This window comes from Fringilla coelebs, assembly GCF_963513975.1.
Source record: "Fringilla coelebs genome assembly, chromosome: 9".
NCBI classification, from domain to species: domain Eukaryota; kingdom Metazoa; phylum Chordata; class Aves; order Passeriformes; family Fringillidae; genus Fringilla; species Fringilla coelebs.
The window spans coordinates 17,413,133-17,432,713 of NC_140067.1; the positions used below are offsets into that span (position 1 = coordinate 17,413,133).

At 39.7% G+C, this 19,581-nt stretch overlaps 1 protein-coding gene across 4 annotated transcripts in view; it reads right to left on the reverse strand.

Moving 5' to 3' along the window:
* Nucleotides 1-19,349, reverse strand: part of ARHGAP29 (Rho GTPase activating protein 29) — a 48,286-nt gene extending 28,937 nt beyond the window's left edge. For all 4 annotated transcript variants that reach the window (XM_084211823.1, XM_084211822.1, XM_084211824.1 and 1 more), the window contains exons 1-2: nucleotides 19,231-19,349; nucleotides 16,200-16,545 (exon numbers count right to left, since the gene is read on the reverse strand). In XM_084211823.1, coding sequence (XP_084067949.1) covers nucleotides 16,200-16,461 — 262 coding nt within the window. In that variant the 5' untranslated portion in view covers nucleotides 16,462-16,545; nucleotides 19,231-19,349. The remainder of the gene's footprint in view (nucleotides 1-16,199; nucleotides 16,546-19,230) is intronic.
* Nucleotides 19,350-19,581: the final 232 nt, after the last annotated feature.

Here is a 19,581-nt window from a genome sequence, read left to right on the forward strand (position 1 = left end):
CAAGCTTAATAGCATGAAATGCAAAATCCACAGAAGTCTAAAGCAGGATCATGTCAGTCATCCTGCAACATTTAGGGGCCCTCTCTGGGCACTTGAGCTCAGCTGTTCACTCAGGTGACTGGCTTCCTGCAATCTCCTGGAGGAATGAGTCAGCCCCCTACCTCTCAAAAGGAGAGAACCAGCTCTTAAAACTGAAAAGGAAAGAAAAAAAAAAGACTTGGATAGAGTTTAGTAGCCTATCTGAAAATCTTCTTTCACTCGGGGTTGAACTGCCATTTACAAGAGCTGAAAACAAACTCTTCCCAAATGAAAGCAGTGGAGAGAGAAGGACAGGGTGAAAAAGCATGTATTCAAAACTGACAAGTCTAATATACAAGAATGACAGTACAAAGCAGCTGGAAAGTCTGTCTGCCAAGCCATCACAGTAGCACACTATTGTCACTGGCATCCCAGTCCTCAATGGTTTTGGTCACCACGTTTTATAACCGCTCACACATCTTTACTGTAAAAGTATAATCTACCTATTTTCTAATTTTACATATTTCTCAAAGGGAAGCCTTTGTTTAGTAAGTTACTAAGCAATAATGTCCTTACAGCTATGGATTCTATTCATGCAAAACAAAATCAAATTTGCTCATCAAGCTTGTCAGCACCAGCCACCCTCCCTGCCAAGTCAGGGCCGGTCACAATACACGCAATCGGGAAAGGCACTGCTGTGTCAGTTGGCTGGCATTCTTTTGTCTGACCTGATTTATTATTGGCCCAAACATTTCTGAAGTTGTTTATGTCAACAAATGTTTGCCAGAGTACCAGTCTTTCCCCCACTACACTGCTCTTCAGACCCATACAGGAGATGTACGTGCAATTCTACTTACTGCTTCTCCACGTAGAATATTAAGGCCTTATAACAGCAGCAGACTCTCTACTACTCAATTTACACCAGTCCCAAAAGAAGGGAAACCACTAATACAACCATTGTTTTGCTGTGGCTAAAAGTTTGTTTAGAACGGAAGTTGGTCTGACTAAAGAAAGACAGGGTAGCAGTCTAGATAAAAGAACTGAAAAGTGACACATCCCTGCAAAATTCTTTGAGTCAGAATGCATGTGAGACTGTCAAAGCAGATATTCTAGTTCACAACATGTAATAAAGTCCAGCTTTCTGTTAGGAGCTTTTTACAGTTAGGAAGATGTGATTAGTTATGTCATGCATTCAAGTATTTTCACGAACATTACCTGGTGTGAACAACACGCTGTGCACACCCTCTACAGCACAAGTTTATACACACACACCAGTCTCTTTAGACTGGGGGAGGTCTACAGAAACTCACCTCACTGGTCAAAATCTTACTATAAACAAGGTAACTTGGAGTTTTGCAAAATATTTTCTGCATCTACCTTCACAAATACACTATGCCTTCACTAAGATCAGCATCTACAGAGAAGTCACTCTGGACATTTCCAGTAGAACAAATGCAACTGATGAGAACCCCTGCATGCCCATGGTAGCCATCACCTTCACTAGGTCTAGTCCTCATTTGGGGAACTCCCTTTGTAAATCTGTTCTCCTGCCATCAGCTGAAGGGTACGTACTTCACCTCCCCTTCAACTGAAATATAATAATCTGAATTCCAATTTTATGCACCATTTCACATCTTCTCCATGAATCCTAACCTCTTTCAGAACAAACAGGCCAGCCAAATAATTTTGCAGGATGGTGTTGAGAACAAGCACACAAACTCAGAAGCAATTTCCCCAATATCTGGATCCAGAACCTTAACACCTTATAGAATGCAAACAGTCAGCTTCTCATCACTTTTACTCTTGGAAGGATTCAGAAGAGAGAGGCTTGAGTAACCAACATTTCAATATTCAAGACCAATATCTTGGGTAAGAGACCACTCACTCTATTTATTAAAAAAATCTCATTTTGACCTTTAAGTCAATTATAGCCTGTTTCTATTACACTATACAGAAAGATTACATGGTGTCACTACTTATGCCACCTAGGGCAGGGAAAAAAAATCACCATTGGAATGAAGATGATCCAAAGTAAAACAGATTTTATCTAAAATCTCATTATTATCATCTTCATCTATGTCCATATTGCATACTAGGACACTGTCAGCACTCAAGTCTGAACCTGGCCCAGACTATGAGACTTCCCAGTGAGCATGACAGAGTAGGCAAAACAATCACACAATAATGAACTATGTGGAAATCACCTAATTCCTACATCTGCAGTTTGGCAAATGGTCCCAGAATAAACCATCATTTTCTTTTTGCCTGCTATCTCTGTCAGCCCCATTTTAACACAATTAACAGCCAGACATATTTGTTTGATCTAACAGAGTTCACTACCACATTCAAAAGACCACAAGAATTAAACCAACACACAGTGAAAGCAAGTTTTACATTGATTGTGGTTTGACCAAAGCAAAGTTACCTATGTCCCTGCACTCTGGTCTACCATCAAAGCAGTTTTTCTAGGCAGTAAACATATGAGTTAGACATGATTTTCATTGATTGTATGGATATAAAATGAACAAAACTTCTTCCTTTAATGGTGGTAGAGATATTTTTTGGTGGTCATAGTTCAGGAGCGATGAGAAAGCAACAGTCTTAGCTATCACATTTCTTCCTTTAATTGGCTACATGCTGCAGATGTAAGGAAGGAAACATTTTAATTCACTGAAAAACTTACTCAGAGAATTCCTGGAAGAATTTATTCCTGCTAAATCTCTAGCAAGGCTGGAAGCTGCAGAAGGGTCTGGTAGAGTCATCATCTTTCTACCCCATGCACAATGCAGAATAAGAAGCTACCTACCCATCCCTCTGTCAAGAAACATAGTACTTGAAGCTTCCAAATTAGCAAGATAGCCAGTCCCAGCCTTTTTGTTCATCAGTATCATGGCAACCCCTGTTGTCATGGCATCATTAAAACACACCACACTAAATTCATAGTCTTGACCAGCATGTGCTCCAACCAATGTTTTAACTACATCATAACGCAGCAAAAAATTACAATTTATGGAAAATAACCAATTAAGCAACTATTTTGATGAGAAAAATCTAGGGACACGTGAAGTTTGATTAGAAATAAGGAAAACAAAGTAATAAAAATAGTAACCCAAATCCCTACATTTGAAATAAAAGCATTAGAGTTTTGAAAGGGTTTTTTTTTTGAAAAGAGCAATATTGACCCAGTTCAGTGAGAATGCACTGAGACTTCTTGCAAACAGCTCACTGAATGCAGTAATGAAAGTAGCACTGTTTGATTCCAGTTATTCCACACAAATAATGCTTTTGTAATACAAGAAAGTGTTTAACATTTGGAAAGTCTATTGTCTCTTTACTGTTAAACTACTAAATTTATTCTTAAAGTCAGGTTGCACAAATGTAGGGTAAAATAAAAAAGCACTGGTACTTACCTCTTCTTTAATTTTAACAGTAACAGTTTTGTCTTTACTTTTTGAAATAAGCACCTTGTATATGCAAACTTGCAATTTTTGCAGAAAAAATATCCCTGAATAGACCATAAAACTACCCCCCATTAGTTAATCCTTCCAGGCTAAGTTTTCTAGCATGATGACTTTTTGTTATATATCACAAATGCCCAAATAACCCTTTCAAATTTGTCATTTGCTATTAGGGACTGGCCAAAATACAACAATTTATTAATTCAGATTCAACCACTAACCATGCTGATCAGCCTCTGATGTGACCTTGAGCTGTGTTGGTTTTTGGTTTTCGTTAAACTGGGCTAACATTCCTAGCCCATTTTAGTTATGGGCCAATTCTGTACTTGGGAATTCAACACTTCTGTAAGATGTCCTTCTTGACTACATACACAGAGCAAACCCAGACTAAATTAATTTTCAGAAATTTAAGTTATAAAAATAAAGATGCCTTAATCTTTTCAAATGTCAATAAAATAGGTGTATATGCAAAATACATCAGAATAATCAAAATCTTATAATTCTGCTTACACTGAAAGCAGTTACATATTTTCCTTTTGTTGCTTTGCCAACTGACATCAGCAGAAAAGTTGTTACTTCACATTTGTCTCACATTTAGATGCATAGATGAACTCCCCATTTGTTACAATGGGGAAGCCTTTAAGAAAAAAACTACCACAATGCAGTTTTCAATCTATTTCAATATGCTGTACAACACATGCCTTTAACTTTTCTATTCTACTAGCCCTGAGATTCCAGTCAACTAACCCAGATGTGTTCAGCAATGCATTTTAATCTTTAGAATGCTTTAATCTTTTATTAAACCAAAATTTAGAGACCAGAAACGAGTAATGAATGAAAATTGCTAGTGTTTCCTTACTTACCCATTTCTGACAAATGAGAGTGAAAACACTACATGGTCATTTTAGTCACTGTTCATCTCCCTGAATCTTCCCAGAGATTAAGAATAAATCTAGGTGAAGATAATGCTTCAGAAGTTTCAGGACACAATTTAAAATTGTAAATTGTCAAGTGGACATAAAGCTATATTCTTTAGTATGAATACATTAGCAATAAATCTGATCAGTCACAGTTCATAAAAAATCATATCCATTGGGCCAGGCAACCATACATCTAGTCGTGGCTAGTTACTTATTTCTTATTCAAGGATATTTCACTAAAACTTAGTCAAACAGTCACTAGACTGAACAGCTGCCAATGGAAGACACTGTTAAAATAAAATGAGAACCCTTATCCTCTAAACAACTATGTTCCTTGCATACTGGTTCAAGTTCTGAGAGTATATGAAGTAATATTCACTCAACATTTACAGCACAAATTTTATTTTAAAAAAAGAACAAATCACAAACTGAAAGAATCTCCAGCAAGTTGATCATACCATATAAAACTGGCACACAGAGTAGTATGAAAGTTATGGTTTATTAATTCTAAATAAAATTAATTTAACCTTTGGTAACCAACATCAAGAGATGATCAAACAATACTTAACCTTTAACTCATGTTAATGTCAGTCTAAAATGCTTTCTGTTCTACCTGCCTGCTCCTTCCACTTTTAGCCTAAGCCACTGAGTGAAGAAGCATGTTACTGCTGCCTGCCCACCTACTTTTCAAAAGACCACACAAAGCCAGGATTACCAGAAATACGGTATTAAAGAAGGGACGTGTTATTTTGTGCATTTATTTTAAAGGATTTTTTAAACACAACTATGGACTGCTATAGGATGTGATAGTAGTTCATTTTTGGTTTGTTGATTAAAAGAAAAAAGTTGCACTTGAAAATCAACTTAGATTTAAAGTTGAATACAAGTCCCTAAAGCAGCAGCTGGTAACATTAGTTGTCTAGGAAAGTGGTGAACATACAGGATTAAGGATTATTTGAAGTTCTTTCACTGCTGAAACAGCCACCCAAGAGAGTAAAACCTGACTGCCTAACTCACACGTGTCAGAGCCATTTCAGTGGTCCAAACAAAATACTTTTTAAATCTTCCTATTTACTAAACTCAGGAATAGTCAATCTCCACTGCAATATAATGTTCTGAGATCAGTTAATTGACATCAAAACATTTTTGAAGATCTCTGTATAAAGAGAAAACATGGTACCATTATCATTAAGGCAGCAACCGATGCCACACTGGCACTTGCGCTTCCCAAATGACACCAGTAACTCACTGTACATCTCGCCGTGAATTTTTAACCAAGCAGTATTTCTAAATAAATACCTTCAGAAAGGTGAGAAACACAGCAGAATTCATTTGCTTTGTGGTTCTGGATTTACCCATCTGTTTCTCCCTAGTACCACTGAAGTTGTCATTCCAGGCAGTCAATGCTAGATCAAAAATTGATATGCTTCAGACCTACTGCTTTCTTCCAAATTAAGTTCTCAGCCACCTTCTCTAAAATCTCATGTCTAGCCATCAACTGAAGCCAACTACAGCTAGAAGTTCTCCATAGCTTGCTGAATTTGTTTGCTTGTCCTTAACACAAGGGCTCAAACATGAATACCAGAAAGCATTTAATCTGACCACTCCATAGTCTGAATCCCACTGTTAGCTTCCCCTTCACCACTGGCATCAGCTATTTATCACAGTCACTTTCTCAAAGCCCTTCACAAACTGTCTTCACTCAACTATCACAATTCACATGTGCTGGTAAGCTTTCAGATAAACGATTTGCAGCTTACTCTATACAGAACAAAGCATACAGAACTACCCCTCAAAAAAGCTGCCTCCTTCAACTGCTTTTCTGTTGGGAGTGGATAACCTACTTGTGAGCTGAGACCATACTGACTGCCAATCTTCACTGCTCTGCACCTCCACCACTTCAGTGATTCCAGTAAACACTTTTTCCCTACTTGTTGTCAGCACTGGGCAACTTCTGGACAGACCTTTTAGTTCCACAGTTGTGGTAGAACAAAATAATTTACATACCCTGTACACAATAAATGAATGAAATAAAAAGTCCACAGGAGAAACAAACAAAAAACCCCACCGAAAAGCATTCTACTAAAGAATCCATTCATACCACTACAAACACTAAAACAGCAGGATAAATCTGTGAACACTGAGCAGTCTTTAAGCTAATGCTTCAGGAGTACCATGTCCACAACTATTTCAGTGACATCTGAACTTAAAAGTAGAGCTAAGAATATAGCTGTAGTCACCAAAAGTAGAACATTAACTGAGATGTTACATTCCCTCACAACACAGAGCCCTAAAACAATCACACCTGCATAAACTGGGAAAATTTAAATACAATACTTAGAGAAGAACTTGGAAATGCTAAGTATAATGTCAAGTCCTAAAGATATCAAAGCTTCTTTGTGAAAAGCCATGAAGTTGCTTTAATTCCACCATACAAATATACTTCCTGCAACTTACAGATCTACAATCCTGCAATTGACATTTTCCATCATTTTTTTTAATGCATCTTTGCTGAAACTTCCTCTCTAGGTCTTTCCTATCTTGCAGACTTCTAAAACCAGGGAAAGACAAATATTACAAGATTTAGAAGAACACCTGATTCCTTCCAAAATAAGAACCTTCCCTTCAGCAGGTATGTGTAGCAAGCTCCACAATCCCACAGTCATTCTGTGTCTCACAGATGAGTAGCACTAACAGAACCTGTACCACCATCATGAACTGCTGCAACACCCACCTGTAGGCCCTGAACCAGTTATACACAGCAGAGAGAATCAGCATATTTGAAAAAGGGGACATGTTATATTACTAAAATAGCTTAAATATCTGAAGTAGCTCAGTAATGACAAAGAAAACAAGACTGAAGAGGTAAGTGCTGTTAACTTAAGATTAAAACTGGTTTATCAACTAAAAATAACTGTAATTGGCAAGTAAGAGTTCCTACATACTTTTAAAAATTAGTCCAAGAAATTATTCAAGCAATAAAGGAGAAAAAAAATGGGGAAAAGGAAAAAATCCTTTGTTCAGCTAAATCTCAGCCTCAACAAAAGAAAATTCCTCAAGTCCTAGGTTTTGCATTTACACTGTTCTGTAACAAATGCCATTAAGATGAAAGTTTAACTCACACATAAGTATTTTCTACAGCCTTACATGAGTCACGTCCGTCTTCCATAAAAAGGGGCATTTTAGGCAGACAAAGGAATAAACCCCCATAAAATCCCTATTTTCCTGAGGAAAGGGAAACAGCTATGTACAAAAATCAAGGTCCAAACTGTGTATCAAATCTCCTACCCTGCCATGCTCTTCTAACTCTAATCCATTACCCAGACATTAGCTCTAACAATCAAATCACTAGAACTGTCAGATTAGATGAACATTTGCTCAGAATTAAGCAACAAGTCAGCTTCAGTTCTGTGACCTAGCTACTAAATAGGAAGAACAAACACTTCCAACAAAACTGGTGGAAAAGGAATGGTTTAGTCCATGAAAATTTCATAAACTCAAGATCACTAAGATGACAATTACAACTGTTAACTCTATGCTATCAGACATACAAAAATTATTTGTATTGACGTTCTTCTTTTATGTTGCAACTTTGATAAATTGATGAATGAGCAAAATGAGAAAATTTAATATTTTTGTGGATCTGCTATAATACATTTTGCCAAGAGTGGGAAACTCATTTATGGCAAGTGTTTTTTGTTTTGTTTTTAAACACAAGAGCTCCTACACATACATGGGAATTGCTGTTTAGAACACAAGACTTTGAATATAGGTCAATTCTTATCTTTCAGATGTTATGACAGACTTCTTTGAGAGATACAAGTTGATTTTGGTTCAAGTGTTCCTGCTCCTTAAACTATATTAGGATTTTTGTTGTTGCAAGGCCTAGCTTTACTTTCAAAAATTAAAATACTACTATTCATCCACTTCCTCACTAGTGACCTTTCATCTTGCTGTTCTTGTCATTTCAGTTCCATTAGTCTAGTTGCTGTGATGGAAAGGGAAGCTAATTCTAATTAACACTCCAGCCAAGGCTCTAAGTGTTTTGAGCTCCTTTCGTACATCAGAGATGTGAAAAGGAGAAAGAATGAAGTTTTTCCTTGTATTGCATTTTTTTGCACTTCAAAAGCAACATAAGAATGAAAAATGCCTGTGCTCTCTTATAAATAGCTCAGAGTTTTCCTAAAGAAAGATATGCTAATTATTTAAGTCAACCAAAATATCTGACTGCACATAAGGGTTGATTTTACATTTGGAACACTCACGAGCCTTCAAGACACCCCCCCTCCTGACTGCTGATCTTAGACACTATAGCAACAAGTGAACATTTGTTCTGAAGGAATGTGGAGTATGCAACTGGGGGAGGGGTAGTACTATCAGCCACAAACTTATCTCCTGGTCCACTAAGTTATTATTTAACTTCAGTCTTCTCTGAAACTGAAGAAACAGCATTTACTATCCAACATTAGCAACCAGCATTTAACAGGCAGCTTACACTTTGACTAAGAAGAACACAGATTTGCTTGAACTCAACTTCAAGAGGAGATTGGTTTTTTTCTCTTGTTCAGAATAGTGGAAACAGAAGAGCACGACTGCAGACAAGTTAAGCAGTGCACTACCACTGCAAACTTGCAAAACCAAACAATACCCAGCTCCTCTGGCGCTGCTCACAGCATCTGAAAGTCCAAGACTCCCTGACTAAAGCCCACAGACTCAGAAAACAGCAGGCTTGGGCAAAACAGACTGGGGGATGATCTGGAGTGAAATTAAAAGAAAGGTGGGAAGTTTGCTCTCCCAGATTGAGTGCAACGTTCCTGGGGAAAACCTATTTTTCATAACTACGCCTGCCTCCCATAAACAGACTGTAACTAACCTTCTTTTGCAGGGTTTGCCTTCATCCAGGCTCTACATCACACTTTCTCTGCCTAGCTTCTCAACTCTGAGGAAACTGGACAGGAACATGACAGAGCCAGGGATATCAGCGTTTTCTGTCCAAGAGAGGGACCAGCAAATGACAGTGTGAAAGTGAAGAAAGCATGGGAAAATGACCAGGAGGCCTCTGGCTTGCTGTGGTCCTACAGCTACACTAAAAGAAGCAGCCTGTCTAATTTTTTTTTTCCTCTGAGTTTTGCCATTAAAAAAACCAGGAAAACCTCTTTTTAGAAGTCACTACTACTACCTTTCAGCTCTTAGCAATAGTTTTACTTGCTAAAGAAAATTTAAGGAACTACTTACTTTGTTCTTATCCTTGTTTATATTCTTCACACCTTTTAGCTTGAAAGACTATTTCAGATTTGTGAAAGGACAACTGCAGTTTCAGATTGACAGAACTACATAGCAGTGCCAACTACTTGGAGGTATGTGAAAGGGTGTACTAAGGAATTTCCAGGTCAGAAAAACTGGAAGTAGATATGACTGTGCATGTAAGAAGCAGGTTTCAGAAAGGTGAGTTTAGAAGATGACTGTCAAATTCAAGTGTGCCAAAAGCTCAGTGCTGAGGTGACTGGTTAATTTGTCATCTACAAAGGGCATCCTCTGCTTGCTCCTCTCCTCACCACCACCCCACTGTTAACAGACCCCTGTCAAACTTAGCATTCAATAAAAGAGACAAAAGCATTGATACAGGTTTTAGCAGTGTATGCTGTGATGCCAGACTGGAGGGCCACACCAACTCTGCCCAGAGCCTCACTGTCTTGTTCCATGTTAACCTCTGGCCCCTTGTTCTTTTGCCAGCCACCTTCTCCCTTTTGCTGACACTCAGTACAACCTTACAGCAAGCTCATAGAACTGATCCAGCTAAAAACTAATTTCTTTCTTCCTAGGACTAGTTTTCAGGTAGATCTGCCCCCAAAACTTGGTTTGCTATGCAGACACCAGAGAACTACCACCAGCGTCAAGGAGAAACAGTGAGATCACAGCAGCTCATGTAGAAGTTTACAAAGAAACTGCTGTGGAAATAGACTATCAGCATGTTTAAACCAAAACCCCAAACACAAGCAGGTTTAGATGCATCTGGAGGATTTTAAACAGTTACAGAACTCAACTTTAACAGTTACAGTTATCAACTTTAAAGCTGCTGATGGAGGGGGAAAATAAAGGCAATTTCGGCAGGAGCACATCAGAAACTATTCCCTGCAGTTGCCCCAGCCTGGTTTAGTCCTGCCCTCCCTGCTACTGAGGCTCAAACAGGCACTTCTGCTAACTCTGCCATGGGAACCATAACCCCCAAAGCAGCAAACACAAGCTGTCAGATTTCACCTTTTAACATCTAATTTGGTCCAGCAAGAGGATGAGCAATCTTATTATAGGCAAATGCATTTGAAACATGCAGTTAGTTCCTTGTGGATCAAGTTGGAATAGAACTACAAAGTACAAAATTTTATATTTTAATAATAAATCACAAAATTATTCTTCAGATACTGCAAGCATATTACACTTTGACAGATTCTGGAAATGATAAACTTTAAAACTCCACTTTAGACTATTTGTCAACATCCTCAACTATTTTTTAATTCTGTAATATTATTTATTAGTTATAGACAGTTTGTTTCTCTTATTCCATGTAGCATAAAAAAGAAAGAAAACAATGTGCCACACATGACATGGATTCCTCTGCTTTTTGCTACCAATTCTCAAAGGTCATTTAATAATTCACAAGCAGGTTGTTTACACATTTGATAATCACTGTTTTCACAGTCCCCACAAGTTAGTTGCCCTGACGGCATTTTCCTTTCCCTTCTCTCATAAAAGTTTCTTCTTTATCAAACAAAATACTACCCAGCAGAAAACCAGCACCATCTTCCACAAAAACTAGTCCAGCTGCCCTCACATCAAAATCAACATAAAAAACTCTCCCAAATGTTGCTTCCAGAAACTGCTGGAAAGAAAAGTAAATACTTTATCAGATCCTTGTTTAGAGCAGTTTGCCCACCTACCAAGCAGTAATAGTATAAGGTGTCATTAGACAGGTAAATACATCTAGTTTAAGGTGTATCAAAGACAGCACCTTTCACTGAGAAACATCAAAATTGGAATAAAGAACAAACAGTAAAATTACACCTAGTATTAAAAATTATCATAAATTCAATCTGTAATCTTCACTGCAGTAACTAATGAGCTTCAGATTTCCCTAGCAAAACAGGACAAACTGTCTTTGAAGAACACTGCCTCAGAAAAAAGGACAGTAGTATTTTAGACTATAAGAAAATAAGGAAATAAAAAATGAAATGCTAAAAATACTGCAGTGCCTTAATCATACTAAAAATAGGGACAATGTACATTATCAAGCCAGGAAGGGCTGAAGAGAAATCATTCACCTTTGAGCCTCAGGCACTATATTCAGTAAATGGCTTCTGGCTTTTAGTGTAGTACGTGATTAACACCAATCTCTGTGGTGCTAAAAGAAGGTTTTAAAGTCACTAGAGATTACAAGTTCCTCATTTTGAGGAAACTGTTTACCTTGAGACACCTTTAGAATGGTCCCACTGGGGTGAATATCTTATCCTGCAAAAATAACAACCTGATATGTTTCAAGTTAGGTAGCATTCCTGATGGGTTTGAAAGTATTGGTGCTACTGTAAAGAGAAAGCAAACATTCCTGACCAAGCCATCCAGCTTCAGTTAAAAACAAAAAACCAAACAAAACTACCAAACAGAAACCAAAGCCAAAAACCAACAAAAACCAACAAAAAACAAACCCCAAATAAAAAAAAAATCTATCAAACTCTAAAAAAAAAAATCAGGCACATTCTGATCCTCAGAGAAATCTGTAATGAAAGATAATAGCTTCATCTTGGTACTCTGGTTCTAAGATACCTGGGAAAAAAGAGTATATTAATATTTTAGAATGAACTACAATATACATTTGTTGAAGATAGGATGAAAATGAAGAAAAAGTTTTTGCTCATTAAAAGGATGCAGAATAACCCACATGAAGGACACAATATCACACTTTGATGATTACTTCAAAGTTTGTGATAAAGTAAGCAAAAATTCTAGAGTATATTCTAAAGTACAATCAAGATGCCTACATACTAAAATGCAATTATTCCTGCACTTTTAAACCACATGCAAATTTTACCCTTAGAGCTATTCATAATGAAACACAGTATTTCCCACAGTCTCAAGGGCAGACCTTATGGTATATATTGTATTCATAAAAAAAAAAAAAAAGTAGCAGATGTCACAGAACTAGTAGGGAAGTACCTTCAGAGTAGGGAAACAGGGATGCTTTCTCCCTCTCTAATGCAATACAAGCAAAAGCTGCTTTGGATTGTTTTAGGATTAAGTATTTAATTTCAGTTCATAATTAGAAGATATTTTACTGTGTCCTGAATATTCTTTTGTGTGGTCTTTTTAAACCTGAGAAAATTAATCTCATCTAAGCAAAGACCACACAGTAACATCATTTACTTGAAGCAACAGTAAAATTTATTATATGCAGTAAAAGCTTGGACTGTAGTCACCAACTTCATACATAAAAACCTATTAAATAGACTCTCAACTTTGCATATCAGTGCAGTAAGCAATGTTTTTTTGACCTGGTAGATTCTCTAATACAAGTTTGTAAGAGTTAGGTCCTGCAAGTTTGGGACAAGAACAAACCTCTTCAAGTTATAAGATTTACCTTAAATATACCTCACACACTTCAAAATCTTTAATATTTTCAATACTGTGGTCAGGTTTTTAAGCCCTCAGCAGGTCTCCATGGGAAGCAAACAACTTCTCAGTTCCTAAAACTGCTTTTACCATAGGAAGTTACTTTTATCTTGAGTGCCACCACTCTGAAAATCACAGATTGGCTCCAGCCTTTATACTGAATCCTACCTTTGCAAAGAGGGGTGTAAGTTGAAGGCAACAATAAGGTTCTCACACTCTCAGCCAATAGGTGAAATGTTACTCTTGGAACTCAAAGAGTTTCAGAGAAAACTCACCAGCTTTCAAGCCATTATGTCTTAACAGTTTGTACTTGTGATGCACATTAGAACAGAAAGAAGTAAACCTGGGGCACATCAGGAAAACAATGCCACCCATAAAACTGAACAGTCAAATGAACAGCACTAAGAACAGCACAAATTACAGGAAATTATCTGAGTTTTCTGCATACTAACTCAACATACATTCTCAGGTCTGGCCTTCCAGGCAGAAATTTCCAGGGAACTATTTTCATTTTCTTCTTATCAGAAAAGAAATAAGACTTATTTTGAGATTTCTCAATAAATTTCAATTATCTCTAACTACATAAAATACAAATGCTACAACTGAAGACAATCTTCCAGCTCAGACACAAAACCACAGTGACAACACCTGTCCTCACTAGTACTAGCCACATGACAACCTTGCTCATCTGGAAATTTAGCTGAAGACTGGACCAAGAGACTGATGCACTTAACTGCATCAGTTGCACTAACCACCACTACAGTTTCAGCCTGGCATCAAGCAGAATTGAATACAAAATTTGTGACTTAGGTTCATTGACTTAGGTTCAAAAAATGCCCAGAGCTCTCCTCTAATGAAGACAATGGTAAAGTATCTGATCCTATAGTGATCCCCAGACTGCATCACTAATAACAGAATCCAACGAGTACAAGCCTAAAGGACAGCAAGAACTGAAGGGTATGGAACATATGGTACTTCACTCAACACAAGAGACAACTGCAGCTCCCTCATGTCCAAACAGCTGTCAAACTTTTCAACTCTACAGTTACATTCAGAGTGGTTTTTTTGCTGGTTTGGGGTGCTTTGGTTGGTTGGCTGTTGGTTTAGGTTTCCCTTTGTTGATGGGTGTCAAAAATTTATTCAGCATTATGACAATGAGACTACTGTAAGAAATGAAATCATGTTAACATAAGGAATGCAAAGAGAAGTAGCCTTGAAATCTATGGAACATTTCATTTACCAAATACTCCCCTCAAGAGATTTCAACTTACTCTTCGTGTGACAAATTGACTTGCATTGGTAGCACAACAAAATCCAGTTCAAGTCTGTAATCCCAAGGCATTTATGCTCTAGTTTAGACACAAACACACGTTATAACCCAAAATCTCTTAGATTTGCCATCCAAGATTCATCAGATGAGTGTTAAGTGAACCACAGGTAAGAAACTGCTGGGCTCTATGATAGCTCAGGTACCACAAACACAGAGCACAAGCATCAGTCAGTATAAATGACACTGAAGGCACACACCCTTGGCAATCAGCTGCCAACAACTGCAGGACCCCAGCAGCAGAGGGGGGACAACTGGGAGCCACATGGTCAAGCCTGAAGCTACTGTGCACCAGGAGTTCAGACAAACATGCCAGAGAGGCAACACAACTAACACTTGATGCAGAAGCTGAGGGAATAGTAGCTCGAAGCTGAAAGACCTATGGGAACCTCTAGGCATGCTTACCAAGCAAATATAAACACTCATTGATGCAACCCTTCCAAAAAGGAAGAAATTAATTTCCTATCCCTGCAACTGATTTCATCTTCAAACAATTGATGTACCTAATTTCAGGATGGTGGCAAGCTGAAAGCATTGCAAACCACAATTTTATGTGCAAGTCTGTTCAACCACCTTGGTAAGTTTTTGTTAGTTTTTGGACCGACAATTGTGAATGTTTTCAAAATTAGAAAATGCAAACTAAACAATGCAGCTTCTAGAGGTTTTCTCCAGCCAGCAGTAAGAATGGCCAGCATTACATAGCTCACTATATTATGGGGACAAAGGTCAAAAAGAAAACTCACAGCTATAGAAGGGAGACATCTTTCCTCTATAAATTATAAATCCTTTAAATGGACAACACAGTTTCACAAATTAATTCTATACCATATTATAACAAGACAAGTCCTGTTTTCCATGTTAGGTTTTTTGGATCTTTTGAGCTCAAAATTTTAAACTAACAAGCAGTTAACTACTGCTGCATGGCAATGGGAACACTTCAGTGTTTTGACAGACTTTTCCTACAGAATGCTCATTTCATTCTCAGTAGGCACCAGACACCCAACCTCACAAATAACTCTGCTCATCCTGTGTGCTCAGCAAAAACGATGAGGACATAAAAGTTATCACTAGTGTCAAATTATTGCTCTTTTAAGAACTGTTCACACACATTTTAGCAGCAGTATTTCAGCTGTGTGCACACTCACTTGAACAGAGGTGGCTGCAAATGTTCAGCACTCCGGACATCTTACACAAAACTGCTCTGTCAGTTCAGATATTAATCTCACAAAATTCAGGAAAAAAGCTTTCCTGCTTATGACCAAAACTGGACTAGTGTTACTGCCCCGAAAGGAACACAATAACACATACCTCCTGCAGTTTCCACCTGCTGGCAGAAGACAGTAAATACTTCTCTTGCAAAGGAAGACAGTGTAGTTATATTCTACCTTAAAACTCGAACTACTAGTGTGGAAGACTTTCAAAAACGAAATCAGCGTAGGAAATTGAAATATAACAAAAATAATAATAGAATTGTTTGGAATTACAAAAAACATTTCAACCATTCAAGTGGTTAAAAACCTAATCTCTCGATGGTCTCACAAATTTAAGCATCAGCCTAGACAGCCTGCTAAGAGTTTATTTTCCCTTGTTATGATTATGAAACAGATTGCACTGTTCTGGTGAGGAAATGCAGAACCCAAACTAAAAACCATCACTTCCTGTAATCACCATGCTGGGGGTGGGGAGGGAACAGGAAGGGAGGATAAATGGTGAAGGTAAAGGGCAGGGGGAAACAACCATAGCAAATACTAGTTAAAACACACAAATGGAGCTGTGGAGAGTTTCAGAAAATCAAAGAATTAAGAACAACTGACACACCTTCTGAAAGAAAGGCTTCCTTCAAATATAGCAGCACATCTGCAAATTTTCTGACATCGTTCACCAGTTGCATGATATATTCTGGATCCACAACAGGATTATCATAGCAGTCAGAGTTGGAGCTAATGCTGCTCAGAGAGCTGCTCTTGGTGCTGCGCCCCATTGCCCAGTTTCCTGCAGCAGAGATAGTGAAGAAGTTGGAGGTAGACAGGCGGGCTAATCCCAAACCACGCTTGTTACTTCCGCCGTTCTGCCGCAACATCCCAGCAGCCGCTGCGCTTGGAGAGCTCCCGCAGTCAACGCTCACTGTCACTTGATGGCCATTGGACAAGCCAGAGGTGAAACCCTTAAAAATTGGGGAGGGAGAACGAGGCGGAAGAGAAGGAAAAAAGCTGGTTAGTATAGAAATATATGTGAAGCAATACTTTTGTACCGACAAGATCCAAAACTTCTTTCAAGATGATAATGCTTTACATAAAAATGCTAAACTGAGTATTATAAAGGCTTTGACTATCTGAAGTTATTTAAATTTGTACAGAAGATTATCGCATTAAAAAAACCCAATGGCATGTCAAAATTGTTTCAAAAGCATGCATCATGATGCATGCTTACTTCATGAAAAGTTTCTAATAAGAATATTTAGAAATTGAATTTTCTATATTTACCAAGACCTATTCTTTACCATGAAATGTTACTTCAAGTGAATACAATCACAAAAACCCTTGATGTGATACAGGCTATGATCAACATCCCCTCTTGCATGAACCACCAAGCTGTATTCAGCATCCTGTCTCTTCAGATAATACACAACCTTGATCTAATATGATGAATTTTCTTTGTGCAGTGTGCCACTCAAGACACCATGGCCCATCACAGTTTGTCTCAGAAAGGAAAATATCCTCAAAGAAGTAATGTGAGCTTTTCAGCCTGTTATCTATTAACATGAAAGGCAATCAAAAGAAAGACATAGAAAAATGACGAGAATGAAAAAATATTTTAGATATTTAGTTTATCTGCGAGTCTCAGCGCAGTTATCTTGAATGACGTTGCTCTGCTCTGAAAGTTCTACCATAAAAATGCACAAATTTGGAGGAGTATAAACTAAGAAACTTACCTGCATTCCTTTCCTTTAGGGGAAAAAAAAAAAAAACTAACCAGAAAGCTACTGAAAATTTTGCCATGTCAGGTTAAGGGATTCATTTCAAAGCAAACTGCAGGTGGCAGAGTCAGGTACGCTTCCAGCAGCTCCCACAACGCCTGCTGTTGTTCTCTCAACACCAGGAGAAATTCCCAGTGTTTACGCTATAGCCTAAACACCACAGGGAAAAAAACCCCAAAAACCAAATTGGAACACAACAGCTAAAAAGTTAATGTGGGTTGCAGACACATCTGCAGCAAATCTTCAAATTCAATTACTTTTCCTAAAAATAAAAGCTGTTATAAACTAAAAAATACAGGTTGAAACGGGTTCTCCTGCATATGTTTATATTAGACCAACTGAAGTAGTAGCACCTTTACCACTTTGAACACTCCCTCTATGAATTTCAATAGGCATTACTCTAATGCACTTCAATTATTTTTCCATTATTTCTGCTTTATTTCTGTTTGCAGTTTAAAAATATCAGAGGAAACGTGGTCAAAGCAGTTGTTTTTGTAATTAATGTGCAAGCCTTCCAGGGAATGTGTGTGGGGGGAGAGGGAAGAAAACTTCAGAATTTAACACAAATTAACTGCTCTAATTTCTGTTTACTGCTTAAAGTCAGTATGTATAAGAACACTCATCACACTATACAAATAATGCAGATAATTAAGCAATTCCAAACACCTCAAGTAGATTGAAGTGAGGTTTACATTAAACATAGTGTTTAAGCAAGTTTCTTCTGTTCCCACATATAATTCTCATGGCTACAAAGCTACTGCAATTCTGCCTTGCAATTAGAGGCAAAACACAACCTTCTCTCCTCTTAACAAGTGTGATATCTATTTATATCGAGAAAGATTTTCATATTATTTAAAAGACATGCCTCTTTTAAGTCCAGCCAGCTCCAGAGTAAACTTTTTAAGTAGCATGATGTGTTAAACCTGTTCCAGTGGCAAGTCCATGCTTTTAAAGCTGTGTTATTTTAGAAATGTTGCCTTTTTTTAGTACAAGCAGTACAATAATGCCACCACTCTGAAAATTGTAAAAGTGATGACAAAGTGTTTCTAAGCGGGGAAAACTTGTGAAAACCAAAACCGAGCAGCTTAGCACAAGAGGCAACTTTTCCTCATAAATATTAGCCCTTACGTCTGTTCCTCCTGTGTTACAAGGCAGATGGGGAAGGTTTCCCTCCCAGAACACATGCCTTTCATTACTGAGAAGTGTTTCATATTTCTTCAGGAGACTCTGGCTTTGAAAGCGAAAAGCATCCACCAGCTTTGTTATAAACGCCTCCAGACTCCTTTGGCTCACAGCGAGCCATTGCCCGTCCCGACGGAAAAAAGATGAAAAACTAAAGCGCCAGATATTTCAAAAATTTGCTCTCCCAGCACAATCTCCCCGGTAGGGAGGGGAAGAAAGGGGAAAAAAAAAAAAAGCAAGCAAGAAAGAAAGGAAAGAAGGGGCCACGTCGCTGGCGGGCGGAGGGCAGGGCCGCTCCCGGTGCCCCGGGCGGGGGTCGGCGCTCCGCCCTGCCCCCGCCGCGCATTCCCGGCGCCCCGCGGCCGCCCCGGCCCGCACGGCCCCGCGGCGGGCGCGCACTCCCCGCGGCCGCGGCAGGTACCGGGCAGGGGCCGCCAGAGGCGCGGGGCAGGGCGGAGGTGGGCGCGCGGAGAGGCGCCCGGCACCGCTCCGGGGAACCGCCGGGCGGGGCTCTGGGGGTCGCCGGGGCCAGACTCGGACCGGGAGGGGGGACGCCAGGCCCCTCCAGCCGCCCCCGTCGCCCCGGCGGCTCACCGGCGCCCTGCCCCACGCTCGCCCACGGCTCCTCCCGGCGGCGACAGGCGACGCCCCCCCTCCTCCCGCCGCAACGTTCCCGCGGCCGGCGCTTACCGGAGAGCGGCGGCCGAGCGCAGGCAGCAGCCGGGCCGCCGCGGGCCCCTCGCGCGGCCGCCCCGCTGCCCATGGAGCGCCCTCCCCTCAACGAGCCCCGTTCGCCGCCGCCGCCCCCGGGGTCGCCACCGCCCCCGGCCCCGCCCGCGCTCCGCCATTGGCCGGTTGCTGCGGAGGCGGGGCTACCGCAGGACACGCCCTCCGAACTCCGCGAGCGCCGGTGCGCGGGAGCAGCGCGCGGGGCGCGGCAGGTGCGGCGCGCGGAGCGAGCGGCGGGAGCGGCCGCACCGGCAGCAGCAGCAGCGGGACGCACCGCACCGCACCGCACCGCACCGCACCGCACCGCACCGC